At 34.9% G+C, this 26,213-nt stretch overlaps 3 protein-coding genes across 3 annotated transcripts; 2 read left to right on the plus strand and 1 right to left on the minus strand.

Annotated features, from left to right (window-relative positions):
- Window positions 1-6,610: 6,610 nt before the first annotated feature.
- On the plus strand, window positions 6,611-8,179 carry LOC108775181 (spore wall protein 2; the record flags this gene model as incomplete). The annotated part of the gene is made up of 3 exons (XM_018541467.1): window positions 6,611-6,842; window positions 7,122-7,352; window positions 7,947-8,179. Coding segments are annotated over exons 1-3 (696 nt in total), but the record flags the coding sequence as incomplete, so codon positions are not given.
- A 5,263-nt stretch (window positions 8,180-13,442) lies between these two features.
- Window positions 13,443-22,989, plus strand: LOC108775182 (uncharacterized). The gene is made up of 3 exons (XM_018541468.1): window positions 13,443-14,287; window positions 20,059-20,738; window positions 22,289-22,989. The coding sequence occupies exons 1-3, from the start codon at window positions 13,443-13,445 to the stop codon at window positions 22,987-22,989; spliced, it is 2,226 nt and encodes a 741-aa protein (XP_018396970.1).
- On the minus strand, window positions 17,990-20,857 carry LOC108775230 (histidine-rich glycoprotein). Its single transcript, XM_018541535.1, is given in 2 exon segments — window positions 17,990-18,618; window positions 20,056-20,857. Coding segments are annotated over 2 exon segments (1,431 nt in total).
- Window positions 22,990-26,213: the final 3,224 nt, after the last annotated feature.

Below are 26,213 nucleotides of genomic sequence, written 5' to 3' on the forward strand. Positions count from 1 at the left end.
TATTTATTTATATTATATCATATTTATATTACACATTTATATTATATTACATTTAAAGTAATTCGGAAAAAAAGTTGTTACTTTATTTATATTTTTATCATAGAACATATATTGATCATTCTGCTGCTTAGAAATATTTAGTAAGCAATGAGCAAAAAAGCGCAATTATCAAAAATATTCATGCCAATTATATGAAAAATATTTATTTAACAAAATACGAAAAGGTAGGTCATAAAATATGCTGTTTATAATATTTAGTACGCTAATAACTAAGATGTGTGTTTCGATGTAAAACCGAGCAAATGATATACGTTTTGATCAGTGTTACGTGGCAGTCACGTGGCTAATACGTGGCATATTTACACTTGGAGGGAAGATGACGATAAATACAAAACAATTTCCTTTGCTTGTGTAATACCGTTATTAAAACGATTAGATCAAAATTTGGATGCTTTAGGATAAACTAGGATAAGATGGCCATAGTCTTTCAGAACGACTACGAAAACGCTCTACTTAACAATTATTAAAGAAATTACAACTTATGGCTATCTTATCCGTATGGCCATAATACCCTAGTTTACCCTATATAATAAATATTTCAAGTTAATAAAATGATATAGTTAATATCAGGGCTTTTTTTAAACAAGCAATTAAAGTTAATTTATATAATATATTATAGATAAATATATAAGATATATAAGTATCAACTTTAGTTGCTCTCTCTCTCTCTCTCTCTCGTTTAAAAAAAGCCTTGATATTAACGATATATTGTCTTACAATCACACGAGTCTAAAATTCTTACGTTAATAAAATAATATTTAAACAAATAAAAGTATGTCTATGATACTCCTTAAATTTTTTTTTTCATATTTTTTAAATTTATAGCTTAAATTCTCGATTATGGATTGTAAATAAGTAAAATATAGAAGCTTGTATTACATTATTTAATTGTTTGTGACATTTTCTCCCATAGGATCTTATTCGTTATCAGGAGACGCGGGAGCGTCTCCGGCCATGTTCAAAAAAACTGTGAACGCTACAAGTCTCTTATCCCGAGCCACCAAAGTCCATTTTTGGGATATAATATACAAGAGGAAAGATGCTACTTATGAAGAGTATGATGTATCAGTTTTTTCCAATAATACAGAATATCAAAATAATTTGTTAATTTATTTGAATAAAGAAGAATTTCTAAAATATAGATAATATTTTTCATTGGGCTAAATTTAATAACATTAAGAGGTTATTCAAAAATAAAGGTTTATGAGTGTGGCGTTTTCTCCCGAGTTACCTTAATATTGATTTCATGTTCCTTCCTGCATAGTATGCAGACTTACATTTTATAGTCTATATACTTAATCTAGAAATATCGTCATTAATTTTTTTAAGTTAAACGATTTCCGGGGTATTTTTACAATTAAAATTACTATTATTAACAGTACGTTATATATGTATATTATTGATTGTATTCCGGTTTATTGGCGTTTGAAAACTTTATGGATATAGATTTACTCACAATTTTTTGAAAAAATAATAAAAACCAAGCCAATATTAAACGCGGAATACGAATATTAAATATAATAGTTTATTTCTAAATATTTCTTAAAAAAATCAAGATTTTAATTAATACGTATTTCTTATTGTAGGTTTTCGATAGAATTGCGTATTTATAAGTTCATAAAAAATAATTATTAAAATAAGAAGAAAATATGTTCAAACAAAAAGAAAACAATTTTATTTTACAATAATTCACATTTTTCGCTGTTGCGTAATATAAAAAACACTCCAGGTGACTATTCCCGGGTTAAAAGTGCCACGTAGTTATTAATTCGTTGAAAACTAGGCTTTTAGATTCAAATAACATCTTGTTCCAGTATCGTGTTAAAGAGAGAGAACACATAAAAACCGGCCACTCGTGCAAACTCGAATTACTACGCATCGCGTGCGTATCGAGATCGCGCCATCGCCGAGCTCGTTACGGGACGCGCAAAATCCTTTTTGCGTCCCGTCGTCCGTTGCGTTTGACCCGTTTCGAGAGATTCCACAATAGGATGAGTGGCGAACACACGAGGTATGCGGGATCGCGCGAGATATCGTATGTGTCTACGGTGGCCCTGCCGCTACACACAAACGGCTGTACGGCAAAGCGCCGACACGCAGCGCTGTGGAATCGGCGAATCCCACTCGATCAGAAACCGAATGGAAATTAAATGCTCAGTCGACCGTTATGCTGATTGATTTGTATTCTGCGATCTGCTGGCATGGCGAGGAAGTGTGCTAAACTGCGGGATTTATGTTCTCTCCTAATTGCGTCGCTCTTCTCCCTCGTCTGCCCATATCTCGTCTACGTTACCCACCCTCCACTCGCTGAACTAACATCCTTACTAGATTAATCCGACATTTGATGTGAAACGACATGTTTTTATGATGTAGAGTATCTTGCTTAACAAAGATGTTCAATTAAAGTAATTAAAGTAATGCACGCGCCTTTGACAGTAACATGTTGAATAAAATTTCTTCACGATGCCATTTTGTGCTTATTAAAATTTTCGTTGCATTCAGAAATGCAGACAGATTTGTATCAGCTACTACGTTATTATGCAATATACTAATTAAAAATAACTTGTTGCGAGTTAGACTCTTTTCGTTTAAATGTAACAAATAAATATTAAAAAAGTATGAAAAACTTATATATAAAAGAGAATATTCAATATTTTTTAAAAAAATATTGATAAAAATAAATTTTAGCTATAACAGCCTTTTGAGCAATCTATATTAAACACATTGATCTCGTTTTCATCGTATTGTTCTCATTTTTCTTTAATTAGCTATTAATCAGAGAAAAATGTATATATGAGAATATATAATACGTAATTATATAATATGTATGTGAATAACCACAGTGTATTGAGCTAGGATTGCGGGTTCACAAAGCTCAAATGTCTGCGGATCAGTCGTCCCTACGTGAAACGCTTGTTTCCTCTAAGCTTGAAATCTCTAAAGCGAGTATAGTATCGACATCTCTTGGATCTACTAAGAAGTATATATTACTTTATCGATTTATGTATGAAAATTTTTTTCAAAGTTTTTAAAATCTACGTACAAATAGCTTTTATTTATTTAATATAGTGTATTACTGTGTATATAAATTTGTATTATATATATAAATATTAATATTTATATCTATGTATCTTTTTAACTTTATGTGTATTTATTCATATCAATAAACGTATGTTACATTAATAGTATTATAATAAAATATATTTCATAATACTGTTAATCTTATCAATAACTGCAAGATAATACAATTATCTTACTAATGCAATAATAATGATTTTTAGTACGCTAATAGCACGTCTGTTACCGATGAATAATAATTGAATGCTCTCGCAAAAGTTTATATTATATTGTATCAATATTATAAATATAATTATATATCTGATGTTGGAGAACCAAGGTTTGTGTCAAGAAGTTGCTTTTACTTCCTGTCTTACTGATTACTGATAAGAGTAATCCATTAGTCATGCAATATCGGTATATGATAATTTAACATTCATATTTAACAATCCTGATAATATATTCTACAAGAAGCGTTTCAAGTCAAAATCAATATTTTAAACTCTATAGATACACAAAACATTTGTATCAACGATAGATTATCTATTACTTATAAAATTCTAAACGTTACCGCTTGCGGATAACTCCATTTACTTGGTTTTACTACTTGCACAAAAACAGTTGCATAAAAGTCCCTCCTTTCAACTATAGCAGGCAGTGAAGAGATTCATATAAAGTATATACTTCACAGACGATAAAATATTTTAATAAATAAATTGTTTTCCGATATATTGAAAATATATTGGAATTATGGAATGTATAATTTTCAATTGTATTAATTTCATTACTTTTTTAACTTTTTCTATTAAAGAATATGTATATTAATCAAAAAAACTTTATATATAATTCAGATGATTTAAATAAAGGAAACATCTTGATTTAGGAAATTATTGAATACATAATCAGAATCAAATATTAAGGAGGTCGATTTATGAATTCGTTATCTGCTACAAATTCGCTCATATATAATGCAGCATATTTGTATAAAGAGGGTACTGAGTAAATCGCAGGGATCTGCGGGTCTTGCATACCAATGAGACTACTCAGACTTCTCCTTTCACCCTAATCAGGATGCAGCCCTTGACGCGATGCAATCCCTCCATCTCAACTATTTCTGGTGCCACAGGCTTTACTTTGCTTCGAGGGTTGTGGCTCGAAGCGCGCATTGGCTAACTTGGAAGGAGACTATGATGCAACAGGGGTTGATGAAACGAGGATCTTAGTACATTCAAGACGGTGGTTGGTACGAGGTGTTACATTCCATCCGAGATTTTCAAATTACCGGATTATGCCAAGGAAACTGGCTGGCGCAGCAACTATCTAAGACGCTTAACGTCGTCGACACGGGCCGCATGGTTTTAAGTGACGATCATCTTAACACCTCTCTCTCCTCCTTCCCCCCACCCCGCGGCTCCTCTTGTCAAGTGGACGAATGAAGTTCGAGATTTAGTAGCTTCCTGTGCCGACAGCATCTGACGAATGATGCTGCTAGTATTAATGATCACTTCCTGAATATCTCTTCGTTGACGTACAGATTAGACAAAGACACAAGTCACGTATTAAGTTTAACATAATTACATTTATGCTATTTAAGTACAATCGTAATTAATAATTTTCAAAGTAGAAATAGACACTATGCAGATATTATATTAACATAATAAGCTTATATAAATTTACTTAAAATTCTATGATAGTAGGATAATTTAAATTTGAGCAGTTTGATTCATTTTAATAGCTTGATGTAATTGTAACAATTTATAAAAGCGCTATAAATAAATACACAGATTTTACAATTTTTAAATTAAAATAAATTACAATTAAATAATTAGAAATAAATAATTTTCTTTGCATTTATATATTGTGTATAAATTTCTTCGTAAAAAGTAATTGAGATAAATTTTCATGCGTCATTTTTGTAAAAAAAAAGTTAATTTTTTATCAAGTAGCACAATGTTGCCTCAAATCGATGTAGTGAAGGGTATTTTCCACTCCGTATTGATTTCTCATTTGTTCCGGCAAAAACTTTATCTTACTTACTACTAGAAACTTCGGAATAATACTCATTTCAGTGAAACAATCGTGCAACAATTGTGAAATAATATGTTCAAAAAAGCGACTTATATAAATTCTCTAGGTATTTTCAAATTATAATGAACTATTTAGATGTATGCATCTAATATGTTGCATTGTTAAGATAAAAAATAAAACACAATTAAAACACAGTTTTCTTTCTTGTTATGATTTCAAAAACGAACATTCATCTTGCAGTATTATAAACTGAAATATGTGTGATGTGTGCGCGCGCGCGCGCGCGCGTGTGTGTGTGTGTGTGTGTGTAATGGCACATCTCATTTTTTTTACATCCAAATATACTGTTCATTACAATCGAGAAATAATTATTACTGGGATCTCACTTATACCAAGTCGTTAATATAACATCGTCGAGTGATAACGATTCCGAACTAATTGCTTCTCCCATATTACATTTTATGTCGTTATGTTAAATATTAGTACTGATCAAAACACAGAAATACATGCACAAAGTTAAAACCAATAAAACGCAAATGCATTTTCCCATCATATTCTCGATATTAAATACAGCTGAATTTAATCCTTTGCAGATCCTGTATCAAAGTGAATTCAATATGATGGTTTACGGTAGTCTTTACCACGCCTTTTTTCAAAGGTGCTCCATTCGTTGAAATTAATTTGGAATGCAGAGTTAGATTTTGGTTTTTATATCTGTATCCTATAAATTTAATTCTATCGATGAAATTCGGAATAGAGAAAGAGCGGGATGAAGGAAGGGAGGAAAGAATTTAATTTCAGCTTTAAATAAACTTTTACAGCGTAGAGCGCAAGTAAAATCGTAATGTTTTGAAAGGGCAACGTACTAGAACCCGTTATGTCAGACAATTCTATCAACTATCGGCAACTCGATTCCACGGTTTTTATACTCGCGATCGTGGAAAACGTGAGATCACTCATGCGATACGCACGGCACAGATAATATCGCGCCGTCCGATAGTTCGGCTTAACGACGAAGTGCAATCGATCAGTTACCATTGTTGACAAGTCCGATCGACGAAACCGACGTGACTTCCTTGTGATGACGAAAAGACGCTTTTACGTAAGACGACAGAGTGAATGACACAATCACCGGTTCTTTCTATTATAATTTCTTCGATCGATCGATCGTTAACCTGTCTAAAATCTTGGACAGTCATTCGCACGATACAGTTCTTTTCTTTAAGGACGATTGCCGCGAAAGATGTTGCGAAATTAGCGAGGCGCAAGCCAAATTGCTCGTTTAAACGATTGGCCACAGCGACGACTTGCAAGATCAATACGAATGCATGCAATGCTTACCGTTTCTGTCAGGAGGATTTTATCTGACAGTGAGAAGGTGGGAGTGATATAAAAGATTCAGCGAGATGGATTGAACAAGCAAGGAATCATTGAAACCGACGAGATTAAAGTAATCTTCTACGAGATGTATTGGAAACTGTTTGTGTCACTGCTCCCACACCTGCTCGCTTGTAATTGCTTGGCCAGATCTGTTATTTATAAAAACGTCGAGAACGATGTCGTCGCTGTTGGTTCACTCATTCGCGAGGTACGTCAACCGGCGCCATTAAATCTCATTGCGGGAGTGAAGGACCTAATAGGCGCTGGCAATGCACCGAAGTCACAAGATACTAAAAAACACATGAAAAACGCATCTGGTATGTTCTTCACAAATTAATTTCTAATATAGAATATAAAATACAAAAAAGTCATAAGCAATTTTTGAAATATAATTTGTTATTTATAGACATAGTTATAAAGAAATCAACAATAAGTTAAAACGAGTACAATTTATATATTTTTTTCTCTCTCCTTCTCTCTCTCTCTCTCTCTCTCTGAGATATGTCAAATTAATGTTTATCGTCGAGTGCAGAATTTCGGGAACGCGTTAGATGTCTTGTTGAGCGTAACAAGGGCGGACAACAATGTGGTTTTAGGCAAATCAGATGAGGGCGGTTACTACAGAACCTACGGGAGCGATGCGGAGGGTGAGAAGGGTTACTTGAAGGAAACCTACGGTAAAGGTGATCATGGCTACAAGACTCTAGACACCTTCCACAAACAGGATGGTGACAAATACGAATTCGAGACACAAACCAGTTATGGCAAAGGCCATGACAATCGCAAAAAACATGATAACGAAAAAAAGAATGATCACGAAGGCGCAGGTAAAGAATCATGAAATTGTAATTTACTCATCAACAGCAGATACTAACATGATAAATTGAATAAACAAGAGAAAAATCTGATCATAGATGTAATAGATATAGACTGCGCATTCCCCAATCTTAGCATCTCTGTGTTCCATTAATAAGAATTGATTGTATCAGCATTTTTCTTCAATTTAATACTTTAGGAACAGAGTGATATAAAAATCAAATTACTTTCTTCCTTTTCTAAACCGATAATAAGTTACTTATACTTTATAGGAATGTACAGTCTACCTTTTTAAATTTAATTGACATAATGTTCTCATTCGTTTCTATTTGTTTTATTTGTTTCGCAAAGACAAAGAAGTGTAATATATATATATACACGTATAAATATATATGTGTAGATTTAATTATATATATATGTTACTAAATTATTACTGTTGTTAATTTAATATTAAATTTAAATTATATGTGTAGTTGATAAAATTTAATCAAACTGTAGAAACACGTGAGTTTACATATAAGGCACCAAGCTTTAAAATAAATTGCGAATAAAGCGAAACTATTCTTCGTAAACACTTAGCGTTTCATATAATATGAAAATTATAGGTACTATGATCGATACGGACTACACCACTGATGGGGGTGATCACGATGAAGGAAGCGAATACTCGCACTATACCGGAGGCGACGATGGAGATCATTATAGTAGCCATTACACAGAGAAAGAGCCGGAATCTTACAGCCATAACGAAAATTATTCCTCTGGAGATGGCGACGAGGGATCTTACGAAACGCACAGCTCTTACAGCTCTGACGGAGAAGAGAAAGAAGAAGGGGATCATTATTAATTTTATCAGCGTATATCATTTTAATGTTAAATATTCAGTCCTAATTGGAGCATTTTCTTTTTAATTTCAACCGCAACCTGTTATCATAAATATTAATGTTGTCCGCAACCACCCGTAACCACAACTTGTAATAACCGTAACCTGTTATCATAAATATAAAATACGCGCGTCATATCATTGAAATTATCAAAAATATTCAAAAATAATAGTGCTTTTTTTGTATATGCATAAATAGATTTTTGATAAAAACGATGTACTCGCCCGTATGCAAAACCACATACACATTTTTGTTACAAGCGATTAATACTTACTTTGCAACTAAATTTGTAATATAGATCGATTGTAATAGTAATTTATGTTTAATAATCAATAAAATATTATCGTCGATATGTGTGTTAATTTCACTTGGTAATTAATTAAAACTTTTTGTGCCATCTACATAATTGTAACAAGCACTATTTCGTCACAATTGATGTAAATATTTGTACGCAAATGATTTTTCAACACCTTTAATTAAAGGATGCAAAAGTCTTTTGCATCGATGCGTCGCGTTAAAATAATGTGGAATAAAGCACGCTGCCGGCCAAATTGAATGCTATATTAATATTATAACAGCTTTTCCATTATGAAATTTGCCTTTACGCTTTCGCGCTTGGATCGATCGCGAAAGTACGAGCGTACGCTTGAAATTACCGCTCGGCGAAACTTGTTACATTAGCAATGTCCGTGCATGATCGATTATCAACAGCTAATCCATTCTGGGGTACATTTCGCGTTGCATGCAAATAGTTTGTTCTCACGGTATGGATACGTATCTGTTCGTTGAAACATTAATCCATTAAGTGGTTCGTTTCTTCATCAGAGCCATATTCCAATGTACAATACATGCAATTAAAGATGAGTAGGAATAAGTATATGTACGTTTCGTGCAGAATAAATGCCACTGATGTAAACTTTAAAGAACGAGAATATGATGGAAAAGGGAAACAAGAATTTTTCTTTCCCGCAAAGAAGAAATAATACGACTTAATACCACAATAGTCAACACGTCATTTATTCTTCAAGTTAACACGATTCAGCTTTTATACATCTCGTACGATATTCACTTAGAATGAAGTATTTAATTCGAATAAATTACGCTGCACTGTAACGTTTATTACATGCACTAGCTACACCAACTAATCAAATTATCGTTTAATCTCTCAGCGTGAATGTACGAATGTAGTTTGGTTTGTTGCGGAGAGTAGTTCTAATTTCTAATTTAACACCACCCGAGGGTCGAAAGTAATAACTTGTTCTCTATCTTTGTCAAGCTTTAAATCAGTGCGCTTTGATTCGCGCAAAAAGCAAATAAGTTTTTAAATCTATTTCACCATTACAGATGCGGTTTAATTACGCGCTTAATAGCGAAGGTTTGAAACTATACTAGATAGCGTAGTTATTGCTATTCGGTTGGTAGATTATAGACACGGTTAATCGCCAACGAAAAATACATATATTTTTACCTGACAGAAGACAAATATAATAAAAATGTGTTTGTTAAAAAGTACTTTCCGCTACGCACGAATGTGTCTCGTATTTTAAATCTGGCTATTGGTGTAGGTAACATTTACGAGCGGCTTGCATTTTGCAATTATTTATAACGAGGAAACTTTCCAGGTGGTTGCCCATCCCCGAGCGGAAAATCAGTTCGTTAATTGTGCGAGATAATTATCGTTAAATGCTGCACATGACAAAGAAATATTTTGTTGTCATCGCTTTACTCAACCATTTTTCGGAGCCTATGCGCAATCTAATACATCAAATATGATTTAATCCTACTGTCAATGCATGATTTTTCACTTTTTCACTACCACGTTTCACAAGATTATTGTTAAAAATGTAAAAGTGAAACCAATATAAAGTCTGTGCGAAATTGATCTTTGTTGTTCGAAAGTGGGATTTTTAAATCACAACAAAATTCGCACAAAAATATAAAAAAATTTTCATTGTTTAAAATTCAAGTAGGATTAAAAAAAAACTTTGCTGATTCTGTAATTTCATTTTTACGTCGTGTTGTGCGTATTAAAAATAAAAAAGAAAACATATATATTTATCCTATTATTACCGAGTTAAAAAGACATGTCATTATTGAACGAATAATCGGCTTAATTCATATTCAAAACGATATACATAAACAATTAATACATTATTTGATATTTTGATCAATAGATATTAAGGTACGCACCGTTCTGTTGGTAAATTTTATTTAAATATTTCGTGGTATGTGCACACAATATATTCCGATTATCGCATACAGTCAAAAAGAGAATATCGCAATGGTGGATCAGCTGAAAATATCAACTGTTTGCTTGCATAAATGAGTTTAAATGGCGAGCAAAGCGAGAGGGAACTCAAATTAGAGACTATCGCTGTCAGCTCTCTCGCGGCTATCGTCGGAAAAGCTTGTAGCTCGAATAGGGCTCTTGACCGTAGAATAGTAGCTATGTCGGGTGGTCTCTCCAGGTTTAAATTAGAAAACAATTTCATTAGCAGCCCAGAAGCCAGCGCGAGGTCCTTTTGTTCGCGTCGGTGTATAACCCGACGGTTTTATTCAACATGCGAGAATGCGCGGAGAGTGGTAACGCGGGGAACGGAGAAGGAAGAAAGGAAGAAGGAAAGATGGTGCGAGGGTAAGACTTGAATGTGAGAGACAGTTCAGTCGTTGGATTGGGAGGAACTAACGGTTCCATCAACTGATTGCACACCTCACAACTTAGCGACGCGGAATAGACGATGTCTGCGGTACTCGCTATTTCTTTCATTATGAACAAAATCAACGAAAATACTTATCCAACTTACGTATACTTTAATGGCATTATCTCGAACAAGAGTTTTTAAGAGTTTCTCTATTTTTTATGATTTTTCCATCTTTGTTATATGTATTTTTAAAACAAAAAATTCTACAAATAATAATTCTCTTCTTTTGTAATATTAGGGCTAATATTACCTAATATGAGATAAGATTATAATTAGAATGCACGTTAGATTTAATGGTATGATTGAGTTTCCCTCTCTCTAATTGTAAAAATTATACCTGAAAAGTTTTGAAATCTTGACTGTTAACACTTCTCAGGAACGACGTAAACCAAGCGAGAGTAAAATGCTGGATGAATCAACGAGTTACGCTGCGATTCGTGAACGCTTTTCTGTCTGTACGTAAAGATTTCAATGACATTTTACATTTGATTTGAAGCCGAGCACTAAGCCCATTGACCAAACAAAGATGCGAATGATCTGGATGGTTTAACGCCGCCCCGGATCTGCTTACAAAGCGATTTTTCCATCTGAGTCGAGATCTACGACGAATGCCACCTAATCTAATCTCCGTTACGATGCTGAGTCGAAATCGAACTTGCCAGAATCCCTAGTCTTCTTTCTGTTTGAGGATCCTCGAAACTGGGCAGTAACCAATCTTTATCTTGATTATGCAGCGCCAACACTGGCGAAAGCCAATCTCCAATCGAAAGTGGTTGCCAAGTAAGATCGTAAAGAATCAGAATCTATCGAGCAGTATTTCAGACTGCAAAACCGATACTTTAGATTTGCAATGGAAATTAACACCAATACTATCGCAATTTTCCATCTTCTGTTATCATATACATCATAGTCGCTATTGTTTATTTTGTATTCTGACGGAATTTATCAAATTAAAGATGTTTAATGATACTATATTATCAGTTACAAATTTTAATATTTTAATTTTTATTTGATAACATTACAGATTCTCTCTCTCTCTCTCTCTCTCTCTCTCTCTCTCTCTCTCTCTCGCTCTGTTTGTGAGAGAGAATGATTTCATTGAATGATTCCAAATTTCGAGTTTCTTCTTTTCATTGACATTAAAATTGATGGAAGATTAAGACTAACCTTATTCCATTACTTTTTCTTCGTTTTCGATGATTTTTCAAGATCATCTAATAAAATTGTCAGGGTTGCCAGAACAAATGGGTCAACAGTTAGCGAAACGATCCGCGCAACGAGCGCCACGCGTGATATACGCGTCGCCGACGTCTGTAAAACTTAATAAATTGTTTTTGGTTTATGACGTTATAAATGGCATTGTGTTTACGAGAGGCGAATTTATGTCGCAGGTGATAGAATTAATGATAAAATTAGACAGCTTATCGATGAGCTAGCGAACGCGACGACGCGTATGCTGTAATAACAAAACGCTTCTAGGGCATTCAACGCGACATATGCATATCCTGTATTTGTACGTCATGACGTTAATTAAAATGATTGCGCGAGCATCTGGTAGGGTACTTAACTTCAAATATCGATTGAGGTCACATCGCTACGTGAGGTGTTGATCGGAGCGCATGCACGTGTCGGACAATGGGACGCCACTTTGATTTAAAATAGATATTTGGCCATTCGCGTTTCGTGGTTTTTACGTTTCATGTATTAATTAATCGCTGTTGTATCAAAAAAGCAAAAATAATAACGTTTTGTATCATCGCTGGTATTGAAATATTTACTTAACAAGTTTTGTGAAAATAAAAAATTCTTTTTTTTTTAAATGTAAGTAAAAATATAAATTCAATTTATATTCTGTTCTAAATTTACGTCAAAATACGTCTAAACGCAAATGTTGATTGCAAGTGGATAAAAGAACAGATCGATGCGAAGACGATAATGCGATTTGTTGTGGTCTAGAAATTTCCGTGGTTATTGTTCCTGCGGCAGACCGATACTCGCGGAAAAAGTGGTAATGGAAAGTTCTTCCTGACGCCGGATACAAGTTTTTGCGGAAACAATGCGTTCACGCAGTGTATCGAGATACGATTAATCAAACAAAAAATTTACATTGTTGTCCGGAACAGTCGTTGGAAATTCATAATTTTGCAAATATTACTCAGGGAAACGTTAACGAGTCAATTTGTTATGTCACTTCGCAAGCAAAAAATTACAATGAGATCCAACTCGACGAATAATATTTTAACATCCGATTGAACGCTGCAAGATAGTACGACGGAATATTCTAGTAGAATAAACGCAATGTGCGGCGATGCGAGAAAGTGTGAAACCGTGTGCCTCCCCACTGTATAAACGGAGATTGGAACGAAATTTAGGAATACTTGCGGTCGTGCGGATGAAAGTGGACTCGGCGGAAACATACGGCCGCGCCGTGACGGAAGTAGCTGGACCATCGATATTTAAGTGTCAACCGTTGTAACATCGGCCATCAGTTCGATCAAAACCGAGTGCGATCGAGATGGTGCGAGGTACGATGTTATTTCTGTCATTCATTGCAATATGTTCGCTCACATTGCACACGACGTGTCATGCCCGAGATTTGGCCGGTGCGAAATCGCACATCAGTCGACGCAATGTACAAGAGAACGTTGACCATCATGTAGGTCATTTAGAGCCCACCGTAGAATCGTCTTCGATTGCAAAAATAGACGAAACTGATCTCGAGACAGCAGCGACCAAACATAAGGATCATCATCATGAATCCGGAGGTGGTCACAAACATGAATCTCATCATCACGAGGAGCACGGTGGAAAAGGTGACAAAGGATACAAGAGCCATCATCATCACGACAAAGGTGACAGTAGTAAGCACGATGAGGAGCATCACTCCGGTCATCACGAGGAACACGGAGGTAAAAAGAAGGGCCATCATGATGAGCATGAAAAATATGGCGAACATCACGAGGGCGAGAAGGGTCACAAAGGTGGAAAGTTCGGTGAAAAGAAGGGCCACAAGAAGGGTCACAAAACCAAAGGTTATCACAACAAATTCCACAAAGATGAGTATCATAAAGAACATAAGTTTTACGATGATTATCATAAGGGTGGCCACCATGAGAAGCACGGTGATTTCCAAGGTCATCATGAGAAAAAGGAAGGCCACCATAAGAAGGGTGGTCATCATCATTCCGGTTACCATGAAGATCATCATGGCAAGAAGGGCCATCATGACAAAGGTCATCACGACGAGGAACATAAAGGTCATCATGGCAAACACGGTCACGAGGAGCACCATTCTCATCACGATGGATATGGCAAGAAAGGCGATCATCATTCCGGAAAGAAGTACGGCTACAAGAAGGGGCATTAGAGTTGTACGTTCAAATACGTATCAAAAAGCGATTACTCGTTCTACTGTTACGACTTATGTACCTGCTCCGGACCAAGTCACGCGACGAAGTCGCGCGATTGTTGTATTTTGTACCATTCTTTATATAGAGTAAACGTGCGAATACTAACGCGTAAAAAAAAAAAAATCATTTGGTTGCGGCTCGTTGACTTTTCTTTCTCTTTTAAGTCTTAATGGAACAAATAAGTTTCTCCTTCTCCTCTCTTCCCTCGCAGCCCATATTTGTCCTAGCAGCTACATTACAGTGAAGACGGCAACGTGATATTACGCCTTATCGATTTCTCGCGATTTATTGCCGCCGTTTTTCTCAGCGTCCTTTTATCACTTCCCATCGGCAAACTAAAGTAATTTTGCCATTTCTTTTCGCCTTGTGCCTTCGCTTATTGACAAAGATAACAATTGCGCGTGAAAGAACACGTCATTGTTCTCAAATCATATGAATAGAATTTTTACTTATTATAACTAGTTGCTGGAAAAAATAATTGAAAGTTATATTATCGCATTAATGTTGTGTGTGCATCATTATTATCAATTCGATTAAAAAATTAAATTTGACTAAAAATTTGTCTTGAAAACGGTATATGGTCTATTAACTTTTTCTGAGATATAAAACGACAGCTTTATTGGTTCAAGAAGGCGTGAATTACTGTAGAATGAAAGTATTTTTCAATGTTAGGTCTCTATTGTCGGATAAGAGTAATATATATCACTAATTTTGCAGTATGAATTTTAATGTCACATATAGCACAGATCATTAATGCACCAATAATTGAGGTTAATCGATTGGCCAGCTGATTGAATTGATTACCGGATATTAATGGGCCGCGAGAACGCGCGTTGCAAGTTGACACGGTTAAATTTGTAGATAAATACCGCATACGCCTACACGTTGCGGCGGTGTCTCATGTAATGGTATGCAATATAATAATAATACTATACCATCTATTGTAAAACATCGAAATAAAAATATGCTTTTATAATATCATATCGATACTACATTGTATTAAAAAGCAGAGTTATCTAAATTGTATTCTACAATTATATTCGAAAAAATTTAGTTAAAATTGTTCTTTATATCATTAATTTCTTTTAGATCGAATTAAAACATTTTACGGTTATCAATTATTGTCCTAAAGAACAATATCGATGTTAATTTTGCACAATTAACTTTCTATAGACTTATTTAGTTAATTCTACCTCGATATTCAGCTTTTTTATATTAAGTAAAAATGTCATTGAAAAAAATAAACTGAAAAATTGATTAAAATTGAATAGAAGGTAAACGAGTTTCCAATTATGGGTTTTCATTGCTTTTATTTGATGTTCCACATAGATTAAAACACTTACTATTTCTGGTAGTGCTTTTTGATTATAAATTTGATTATATCTTAATTTTTATTTTTCTTACATTGTGTGTCATATTATTATGATTTGATCAGCCGATGCGTGCCGTTGAAAACATATGACCGCTTAATGTAAATTGCAGATACCTTCTGTAACGCGTATACATAATCAACGCTCATTATTCATTGATTAATCAACAATGATTTTAGAATGTGTTATTTATATCCACCTACGTATATAATTTATAAGTCTGGCAATTAATTGTTTGTAAATAATAAAAACTAAATCTCCAATAACCATGCGCAATCAGTATTTTTATTAAATAAAAATGTCGTTAAAAAAGATAAACTAGAAAACTGATTCAAATTGAATCGAAAATAAATAGAACTTTTTAATCGATTTTACATTGCGTTTATTTGATGTTCCCTAAAAATAGATTGAAACACTTACCCTATATAGTAGGGTAATGCTTTGATTATGAACATATTTGATTATATCGGTTCTTAGCATGATTACAATGAATACGCCAACAAGATGAGCTTAATCCAAATATTTAATTTAGTAGCTTACGTCAAAGGATTTCTTGCGCAGCCTCATGATGCAATTTTCATTATACGACTGCAGCAAGCAGATCATTTATTATTCGAGGGGTTGCTTCAACTTTGTGAAAATTTTATCAAAGGTACGGAAGAGTTTATTTAGCCAGTTTTCAGCAACGTTTTATTAAAGAACTCTTGTTTTCTTGTTGCGTTTATTCTTAAAAGATAACTTATCGTTCTCTGTATTTATTGCACAGGAAAACATGCGGCATAATAATGTAAATTTTGTTCCGCAAAAAATAACGATTATTTTTCTTTTCGTTAAAAGCTTCTAGTTTCTGGTAACAATTGGCGGGAATGCAATGCAAATGCCAAGTGTTCCCAAGTCTTCATTAATTTGGTTAAATAGCGCGATTATTTTGGCTTCATGAAAGCATGCGAAATTGCAGTACACCGCAGTGGTGCGTACTTCTTTAAGCTCATGCATTTCACGCTTTTCTTTTTTTTTTTTTGTTCCGCACCGAAGTCACTTCAATTACATTAATTAAACCACCTACACGTGCACGCATTACAAGCGAAACAATAGCAGACCCTTTCGACGGCCGCCGGAATTGTCACAGGGCAGGCATTTCAAGTAGATTCGTTGCCGCGCGCATGCAATCTCCGGCGGAGAATGGGCTCGCGCAACCCTGAACACTCACTACATCGTACGTGGCAGTAAAGAAGTGCATAAAGTCCCGTTAATCCGTGCCCGAGGTACCGGAATTCAATTCGGACGTACACCATGGAAGTGGCGATCTCATTTGCTGCAGGGCGGGATCGTTAATCAAATTCGCGGCGCGATGAATACGATAGTAGGCCCCCGTGCGTTCTTGTCTCGCTTGTTTTTACAAACGAACGACGCATATGCAACGCGCTGGAAAGTGCAGTAGTATCGTTATCTTGCAAAGCAGATTGAGAATGCGTGCGCTAATGAATAATGAATATTAATTGAAAATTACAGAATGCTTTTTGCGTGTATCTTACATACGATTTTCACACGTATGACAATAACAATTATAGTGTTTCTCTTTAATTAAATTCTATTTTTTAAACGAGCATTCCAGATGAGTTATAGAACACCCTCGGAAGAGTTCGCTGAACTAAATATTAATACGTACAGTGTACCGCGGGAATACGTTTTATTTACCGCTGCCCGATAACGCGTTATAACCAACGGCGAATTTAATGCTGTTTATTAATATTGGAATTTGATAAATAGCTGGAGCGTAGGAATTTTTATTAAAAGCGAAGATCCCAAGCACGCTGATAATTTACGGTACTCATAATTTGTCGATCAATAACGCATATATGTCTATTCAATTAAGAAAGTGTACGTTCATGGTAATTTAATAATTATTGTACAGAACATTTGAATATTAAAAAGTTTGGTAGGTAATAAAAAGGAGATCTTTAAGCCTAATATAATAATCACGGATTTCTTTGTAACTATTTGCTTGGCTACAGCAGAATTCTGTAACTATAAATATCATGTTATCACACATATAATACTGAAATTGCGTACAATATAAAAAAAGATGTATTAAATATATGTTACTTTATTTCAACAATGTTAACAATGTTCACAATTAACAATTAACACAGATATGGAATATATATGATATTACTGGATTATTACATAATATGAGGGATAACATGAGTAGTAGGATCGAGAACGAGTAACGGAATCCAATTCAAAAGCAGCTGGTGGTATCTCTCGAGTAGTAACAAGTTTTAATGTCCCTTTTTGTAATCCCATTTCTTATGATCTTCGTGGCCACCCTTTTTGCCATGGTGATGATGATGATGATGGTGCTCGTCGTGACCACCATGACTTTTGTGACCCTTATGATCATGATGATGGTGGCCTTTCTCATGATGACCTTTCTTACCATGATGACCCTCATCATGATGATGGTCATGATGTCCTTTCTTAAAGTGGCCACCCTTTTTGTGTCCATGTTCATGATGATGGCCACCGTGTTCGTCATGATGACCATGATCGTGATGTTCATCGAAGAATTCTTTATCTTTCTTATACTCATCCTTCTTTTTTACCTCGTGATGGCCATGAGTGCTGTGACCTTTGCCATAATGTCCTTTCTCGTGGAACTTATGACCTTTTTCTCCCTTTTCACCATGATGATGCTCATGATGATGACCATCGTCGTGATGATGATGCTTCTTATGTCCTCCATGCTCATCATGATGTCCATGATGATGTTCTTTGTGATGATGTCCTTTCTCACCTTTTCCATGATGATGATGATGCTTATAACCCTTGTGACCATGGTCACCATGTTCATGATGATGACCCGAATGATGCTCCCCCCCACCGCCATGTTCGTGATGATGACTAGCGGCTATCTGAAGATCGTCGTAATGAGTCTTAGTAATTTCACGTGCAGTGGTCACGCAATTAGTGGCAATATAAATTGCTACAAGAATTGTTATTAGCGGCAATGTTCGACGTAGAGGAAACATTTTGTATTATAGTACTCAATCTATTAGTTACATTAATAGATCTAAGCGCTTTCTAGCAATGCAAGCTATATGATGTAGTGATTCGTGGGGTGTTATTTATATTGCGATTTCGGTGCAGTGAACCATCAAATTTTGTAAGAAAAAGTATATATTTATATAAATTAAAGATGAGAGGGGGAGTTCCATTTCATTTCCTTCGTTGCGGTAAGTTATATGAGGTCTGTTCTATTTTGTAATCTACCACTTGTTTAAAGTTATATAAATGGAATTACGTGATACTGATTAAACTTCCTTTATTGATTTTCAATAGTTCGCTGAACCTACGATAGAAAGTTACACTGTGTCAATATTGTCTTTTATTGTATAAATTTAAAATCAAATATAAAAAATTAAAATAAATACTTCTACTAAAACAGTTATGAGAGAATTTTTATTCTTGTAATTTAATTCAAATTTGTACATCTATTGTAGTCAATAGAATGGGTTATCGTATATCATTTTATACATCTCTATAAATTAGAAAAAAATGTTTTAACGATTTTATAGGTTTTAATTTTTAGTGCATGATAAAATTTTACGATGCATTATTAATATTCCATTAATTCTCTTCTTTCAAAATATTCATATTTAATTAAATATTCAAATTTGAATTTGATATAAAAAATAATTTTGACATAAATATTTATATAATATCTCCATAATATGTTAGATAGTTAAGACCAGATGTGTTGTGTGCATTAATAAAGTATTTTTTAGAATATTAAAGTGTTTTACGCTTATCTATGTGTATATCCTATCCTAGTATATTATATATTATATCATATATTTATTTAAAGAAAAATGTATACATTATGTGTTCAATAAACTTTTAATCTTTTAATATACGCATTAGATTACATTAATCATTGAATATAAAAACGTCACTGAAGATACTATATTATAATAAATATGTAAGACACACGTATAGATAAATATTATAGATAAGTATAAATAAAATAATAAAATGCAGTTTGTATTCATGACGCTTGTAAATCAAAAGTACAACTTCATTTGATAATAACTAAATACAATATGGAGTGTTTTGATGTAAAAAATAGTAAATATATTATTTAAGGTAAACATTGTAAAACTTTTGTCGTGGATGTACATAAGGGTTATTAAGGGAAATAATGCGTTCAATCATGGTTGGTATAGGCATTTTAATTTCTCAATAACGAAATAAATCCATTATTATTTGACATCTTAAAAATAATTAACGAAAGAACAATGAACAAATGGTGCAACAATTTATTCTGTTTGTATTGCACTAAATTGACAAGTTTTATGTCGTTAATGATGATGATGGTGACCGTGATGGTGACCGTGGCCGCTCGAATAACCATGCTTTTTGCCGCCATGATGTTCGTGCTTCTTTCCATGATCTTCGTGGTGATGATGGTGTTCTTCGTGACCATGTTTACCATGATGACCATGATGATCTTCATCATAATGTCCTTTATCATGGTGACCCTTTTTACCGTGATGATCTTCATGATGGCCAGAATGATGATGTCCGCCTTTCTTGTGATGACCCTCCTTGCCATGGTGATGTTCATGATGATCGCCATGCTTCTCATGATGGCCACCTTTATGATAATCATCGTAGAATTTATGTTCCTTGTGGAATTCATCTTTATGGGATTTGTGATGATAGCCATGAGTCTTTTCGCCTTTTTTATGACCCTTTCCATGGCCGAATTTCGACTCTTTATGGCCGTGTTCGTGCTCGTGATGGTGACCGTGCTCATCATGTTCGTCGTGATGACCTTTCTTATGACCACCATGCTCGTGATGATGACCCTCATGATGTTCCTTACCATGATCGCCATGTTCTCCCTCTTCATGATGATGATGTCCCTTATGACCTTTATGACCCTCTTCACCGTGTTCTCCATGGTGATGGGAATGATGCTCATGACCTCCACCATGTTCGTGATGATGGCCATGGTGATGGTGATGAGTACCGGCCATCTCCAAATCTCCTTTTAAACTTCGGACATCTCGCGCCGAAGATATGGCAATGATCGTACATATCACAGCCAATCCCAAAAACAAACATGAACCTACGTATTTAGCCATGTTGGAACTATATAGAACCAACAAATGCAATTGACTGTCCAACAATCTTTAAAGCAAAGCTTATATACCTGCGGTTCCACCAATGCTTTGTACGTAATCACTTTCGTTCCTTCGCTCTTGTTCGAACACAATGCAGCACTCGTATTTCGTAAAACACTTGTTCGTACTGCATATTATTGCTTGAATGCGCTATTATTTATACAAAACTATTGTTTATCTCTTAAGTTACTTAATAAACTTGATATGAAGTAGAAAGTAAAAAGAGAGAGAGAAAAACAGAGAAAAAATTACAAGATATGCAATTATATTTTTGTTACATTTATACATTAAAATTATATCAAAGCTTGTAAAAAATATTAAGCAAATTGCAACACGCGTGTAGTATACGTACGTACATGTAATGTATATATTTGAAAAAATATTATCTTTCATATATATGCAATAAAATTTTGATAAAATATTTCTTTGAAATTAACAATTTCAAACATGATAATAAAAAACGAACGTTTTGTTGAATGACGTAAAGAATATTATATCAATTAATTTTTAACGTTTCGTTTTAACAAAAATAAATAGCGAAAATTTACAACTTTCGAAACAATTAATTTAAATATAATAGTCCGTTAGAGAGAGAGAGAGAGAGAGAGAGAGAGAGAGAGAGAGAGAGAGAGAGAGAGAGAGAGAAAAAGAGAGAGAGAGAGAGAGAGAGAGAGAGAGAGAGAGAGAGAGAGAGAGAGAGTGAGTTAAATGCACTTAAAATAATGAAGTTAATATAGAATTTTTCAATAAATAAATAAATAAAAGCTATCTGCATGCCAGTTTTACAGACCGGTGAAACGAGATGCACAACAGGACGATTTATCGTCTTTCATTCATAACCGTTCAACTTATTTCCGGTGTCAATCGAAGCACTATTTTTTTTTTAATTTTATTATTCGCTAACACACAATAATGGTAATGTCCGGTCATACTATATTTCTGGGTTCATCTCGAAATATATTAATCATATAAATTTCCGCCCGTTAAATTGAAGTTATGGAAAAAATTAGCGTGTTCGTTCGGTTAAAAGAAAGGATAAAAATGCATTATTTAGACTTCATAAACGTAGTTTGGTAAGCACGACAATGATTTCAATGGTATTATGTAATAGTCTGAGCGACTGTCGCGGGCTCACTGAAATCCGCATTACAATTTAAACAGGTTAAGGAGACATTAACTTTCGCAACGACTTAATGATCCAAGAAAGAACTCTGACTACTCTCATATCGATTATTCTGCGATCGATATATAATCCGAGCGGGGCGACAAGCTTAATCATATCTACCGATCACAGCAACGAAGTCAATATCTTTCATTGTGATATTGGATCAAATAAGAACATAAACACAACACGCGCGATGAATAGATTGGTGGCGATTTGCCTGTTGGCAGCATGTATCGCCTCTCATTGCGTGACTATTGCACGCGAGATCAGTAGGGCGCATTACGACGATCTGCAGATAGCCGCTACTCATCATCATGAAAGCGGCCACGGGGAAGAGCATCATTCTGATCATCATCACGAACATGGCGGAAAAGGTGACAAAGGCTACAAGTCGGAGCATCATCATGAAAAAGGTGAAAAGGGACATCACGATAAAGAAGGCCACTCTGGACATTTTCACGAAGACGAAGGCCATAAAAAACATCATCATCATGACGATGGTTATTATGGCGAACACCACAAGGGTGAGAAGGGAGAGAAGGGTCACAAATTCAATGAGAAAGGGCATTTCAATAAGGGCCACAGCACGAAGGGACATCACGAGGTTCACAAACTCGACGAGTTTAAGAAGGATAAGGAATTCTTCGATGAACATCATGATCATGGTCATCATGAAGAACACGGTGGTCACCATCATGAACATGGGCACAAGAAAGGCGGCCACTTTAAGAAAGGCCATCATGATCACCATCATCACGAAGATCATTATGGCAAGAAGGGTCATCACGAGAAAGGACATCATCATCATGATCATAAGGGTCACAAAAGTCATGGTGGTCACGACGAGCACCATCATCATCATCATCACCATGGCAAGAAAGGAGGCCATGAAGACCATAAACACTGGGGATTCAAGAAGGGACATTAATACGGATATGCAGAGAATTATAATTTCGCTGCTATTACTCGTTGAGTTGCGTTGATTGATTATCATCGCTGCATTAATTGTTGTACATGTCGACGAACAGAATAAATCTTTTTCAGTAGATATATTACACGACGTTTATATATTATCTCATATTGTATTATGTCAATTCACTGCAAAATACGACCTGCATTTATTAAGTCATAATCTTCCTTGCGTATGTTTTTTTGCAAAAATCTGCAATAGCCTATATTAATCAAATCCTTATAACACTATAGACGTGTACTAAACGTAAAATGAAATTTGAGTTATTTCTGCATCCGTAACGTGTGTCGCGAAATCGGTAACTGTCGTAATAATTCAGTGGAGTTTCATGTTTTGTGCTACATCAGTCACGCTTCTGCGGTGTAACAGCTGTCACAAGAAAATATGGCCTCTCGTTACATGCTATTTCCATAAAACAATAGTACCGGCCAGTTACCGCATTCAGTGGTGCAATTGACACGATTTTATATTTGTTTTATCAGGTGCTAGTTAGAAATTATGTATTTTTAATATCATTAATCTACATCCAAATATTTAAATTGATATCCCTGATATTTCTTCTCTACATGTATAATTTGTTTATATGGGAGATATAAAAATTAACTTTTAGTATATATATATATATATATATATATATATATATATATGAGATTTTCTGATTTTTTATTGCACACAATACATCATTCTTGTCACGGATTAATTTTTATTATTTTTATAATATAAATATACACAAAAATTAAGCGATTCTTACATATTTAACACCCCTAAAAAATTAAAGTAAAAATATCTGTTTTTCTAAAAAATATTTATAAATTAAAAATACATTAAAAAGAAGAAAAGAATAGAGGTTATTATTCATCCAAGTATTCTTAATATTAAAAAAAAATGTGCAAGATACAAATAATTAAATAATAAGGGATAATATTATAATGACCATAAGGAACATTTTTACTAAAATATGATAGTACAGAAAAATTTTGCTAAAATATTAAAAAATTCAACTAAATGTACACACACAAATCTGAAAATAATTTTGTTGAGCCATCAGAATAATTATGTAGGAATCTCAAGCTTGATGAGCGATGTTGCAAAAAATTTTGATATTCTCTAGCAATCAGCTCGAACGGCGTACGTAAATTGTTTTGTAGTCTAACAAAACTATTTTTTGATCTGTATGTAGTTAAATTTTTTAGTAAAACTGTTCCACAAAGCCGTGCTATTAACTACATTATTTATCGAAGTTAAATCTTGATTACATTTTCACTAATCATTTAATAGAGTAATGTACTCGTAATTTATAAGAAACGTTATATACAGCATTATTTTCACTGTGCGTAGTGAGAATCTGTATCATAAATATGTGATTATAACTTTTTCCTCTTTATTGCATAGTGTAAATGACAATTAATCCAAAATAACAATAGATAAAATACACACACACATTTTCCTTAAATTATACATGTTCAACAATATCAATCAACTTTATCATACGCGTGCTTCTTATTATTAGTTAAATGCGTGCTTTCGTTGGAGCCATAATTTTCATAATTATTATAAAAAGAATTTTCACCTCTTTCTTTATTATAGCCCTGATCACGGTTCTGTATATGCCCTTTGTCATAAAATCCTTTTTCTCCGCTATTTTTATTATCAAACCCGGATTCATGATGTCCACCTTTTTTGAATTCGCCGTCCGCAGCGCTATGATGCTCGTCAGCAACGAAGTGCTTGTCGAAATAACCTTTCTTGTGGCTCTCATCATAGAAATCGGTATGCTTTTTATATTCATCCTTGTGGTAGACTTTATGAAAGCCACTGGTCTTTTGCCCTTTTTTGTGGTATGATGTCTGCCCATAACTACTACCCTTCTCACCACTCTCAGTTTCATTATAGTGGCCATAATTTCCAGCTACGTCACTGTGCTTTTTTTTGTGTCCAGTTTCAGCATCGTAATGTTCTGAAAGATCCAGCAAAAAGTAATATTTCATCCGGAGTAAACACACATTTTATGCAAAAATATACACGTTTAAAAGCGTATTGAGAAAATCAATGTCTTTAGAAAAAAATAAAGCAAAAAGCCACCTTGTTGCCTGCTTTTATCATGCTGTTCGCGTTCACCCACGTCAAATTCTACTCGTTTGCTGTACCCTTTGTCGCCCTTTTCTCCATGAGCGGAATTCTGCGCGGCCGAATACTTTTCACCGTGTTCAAACGAAACGTCGATATCTGAACGAGAGTTGTCGAGGCCGTGAATAGGATGGGTTGCTATAAAATCAACTGCTTTTTCGCGATTCTCAGGCACATGCCCTTTTTTCTTCTTTTTATCGCCGTCGTCGTCCTCATCGCTGTCATAATCGTCCCCATTCTCCTCGTCGTCGCTCCTCTTGTCGATGTTTTTATCCGTTTCGCGCGGTTTAAATGTGTCAGGCGTATAATATGGCGCACGTGCAGTCAGTTGAGGCGGCTCAAGCGGTTGCGCGTATTTCGCTAATTGGCCCACGCCATAATTAATGAATCCATCGCGCGAGTAAGGCTGGCGCGCTACGTACGGTGCAATTCCGTGCTTCGCAGTCGCATACGCGAGCAGAACGGGTTCGTGCGACGACGCAGTTTCAGAAACGGTGGGCGCAACAGGTGCAGGACTGCCAACGATGTAATGCACTGCCGTCGGTGCATGGTAGTAACGTCCGCTTCCATGATTGGTATACCGCGTGTATAAGACCGGAAGACCCGCTTGCTGATTGTACGCGTATCCGCTTGCCGAGGTCTCGAGATCGGTTATTTTCATCTTAGAGACTGTCATGTGTGCAGTCCTTGCCGATGACGCACCATCGCCGTATGTATTAGCTGACAGCAGAGCTAACATTAAACTGATGCTAACCAAATCCCGCATCCCGATAACCACCATACACCGGATAACAATCGTTGTCTCGTGGCCGAATTGTCCGGCACTGTTATATCCGTTCGTCAACATTATCGCTTTATATACGCATGCTAGAAGGACACGTTTGTTCTTCCGTCATCGTGTAAGTGACACGCTATTTAGCGACGTCAAGAGTTTCATGGTCGCGTCGGTGCTTCAAATGTGGAGCGCGTTATTAACGGTTTTTCTTTCACCACAACATTACACAATATTTCGACGGGATTGCATAATAATTCGAAGAGTTACTCGTCAATTGATC

This window comes from Cyphomyrmex costatus, unplaced genomic scaffold (assembly GCF_001594065.2).
Source record: "Cyphomyrmex costatus isolate MS0001 unplaced genomic scaffold, Ccosl1.0 scaffold29, whole genome shotgun sequence".
Lineage (NCBI taxonomy): Eukaryota > Metazoa > Arthropoda > Insecta > Hymenoptera > Formicidae > Cyphomyrmex > Cyphomyrmex costatus.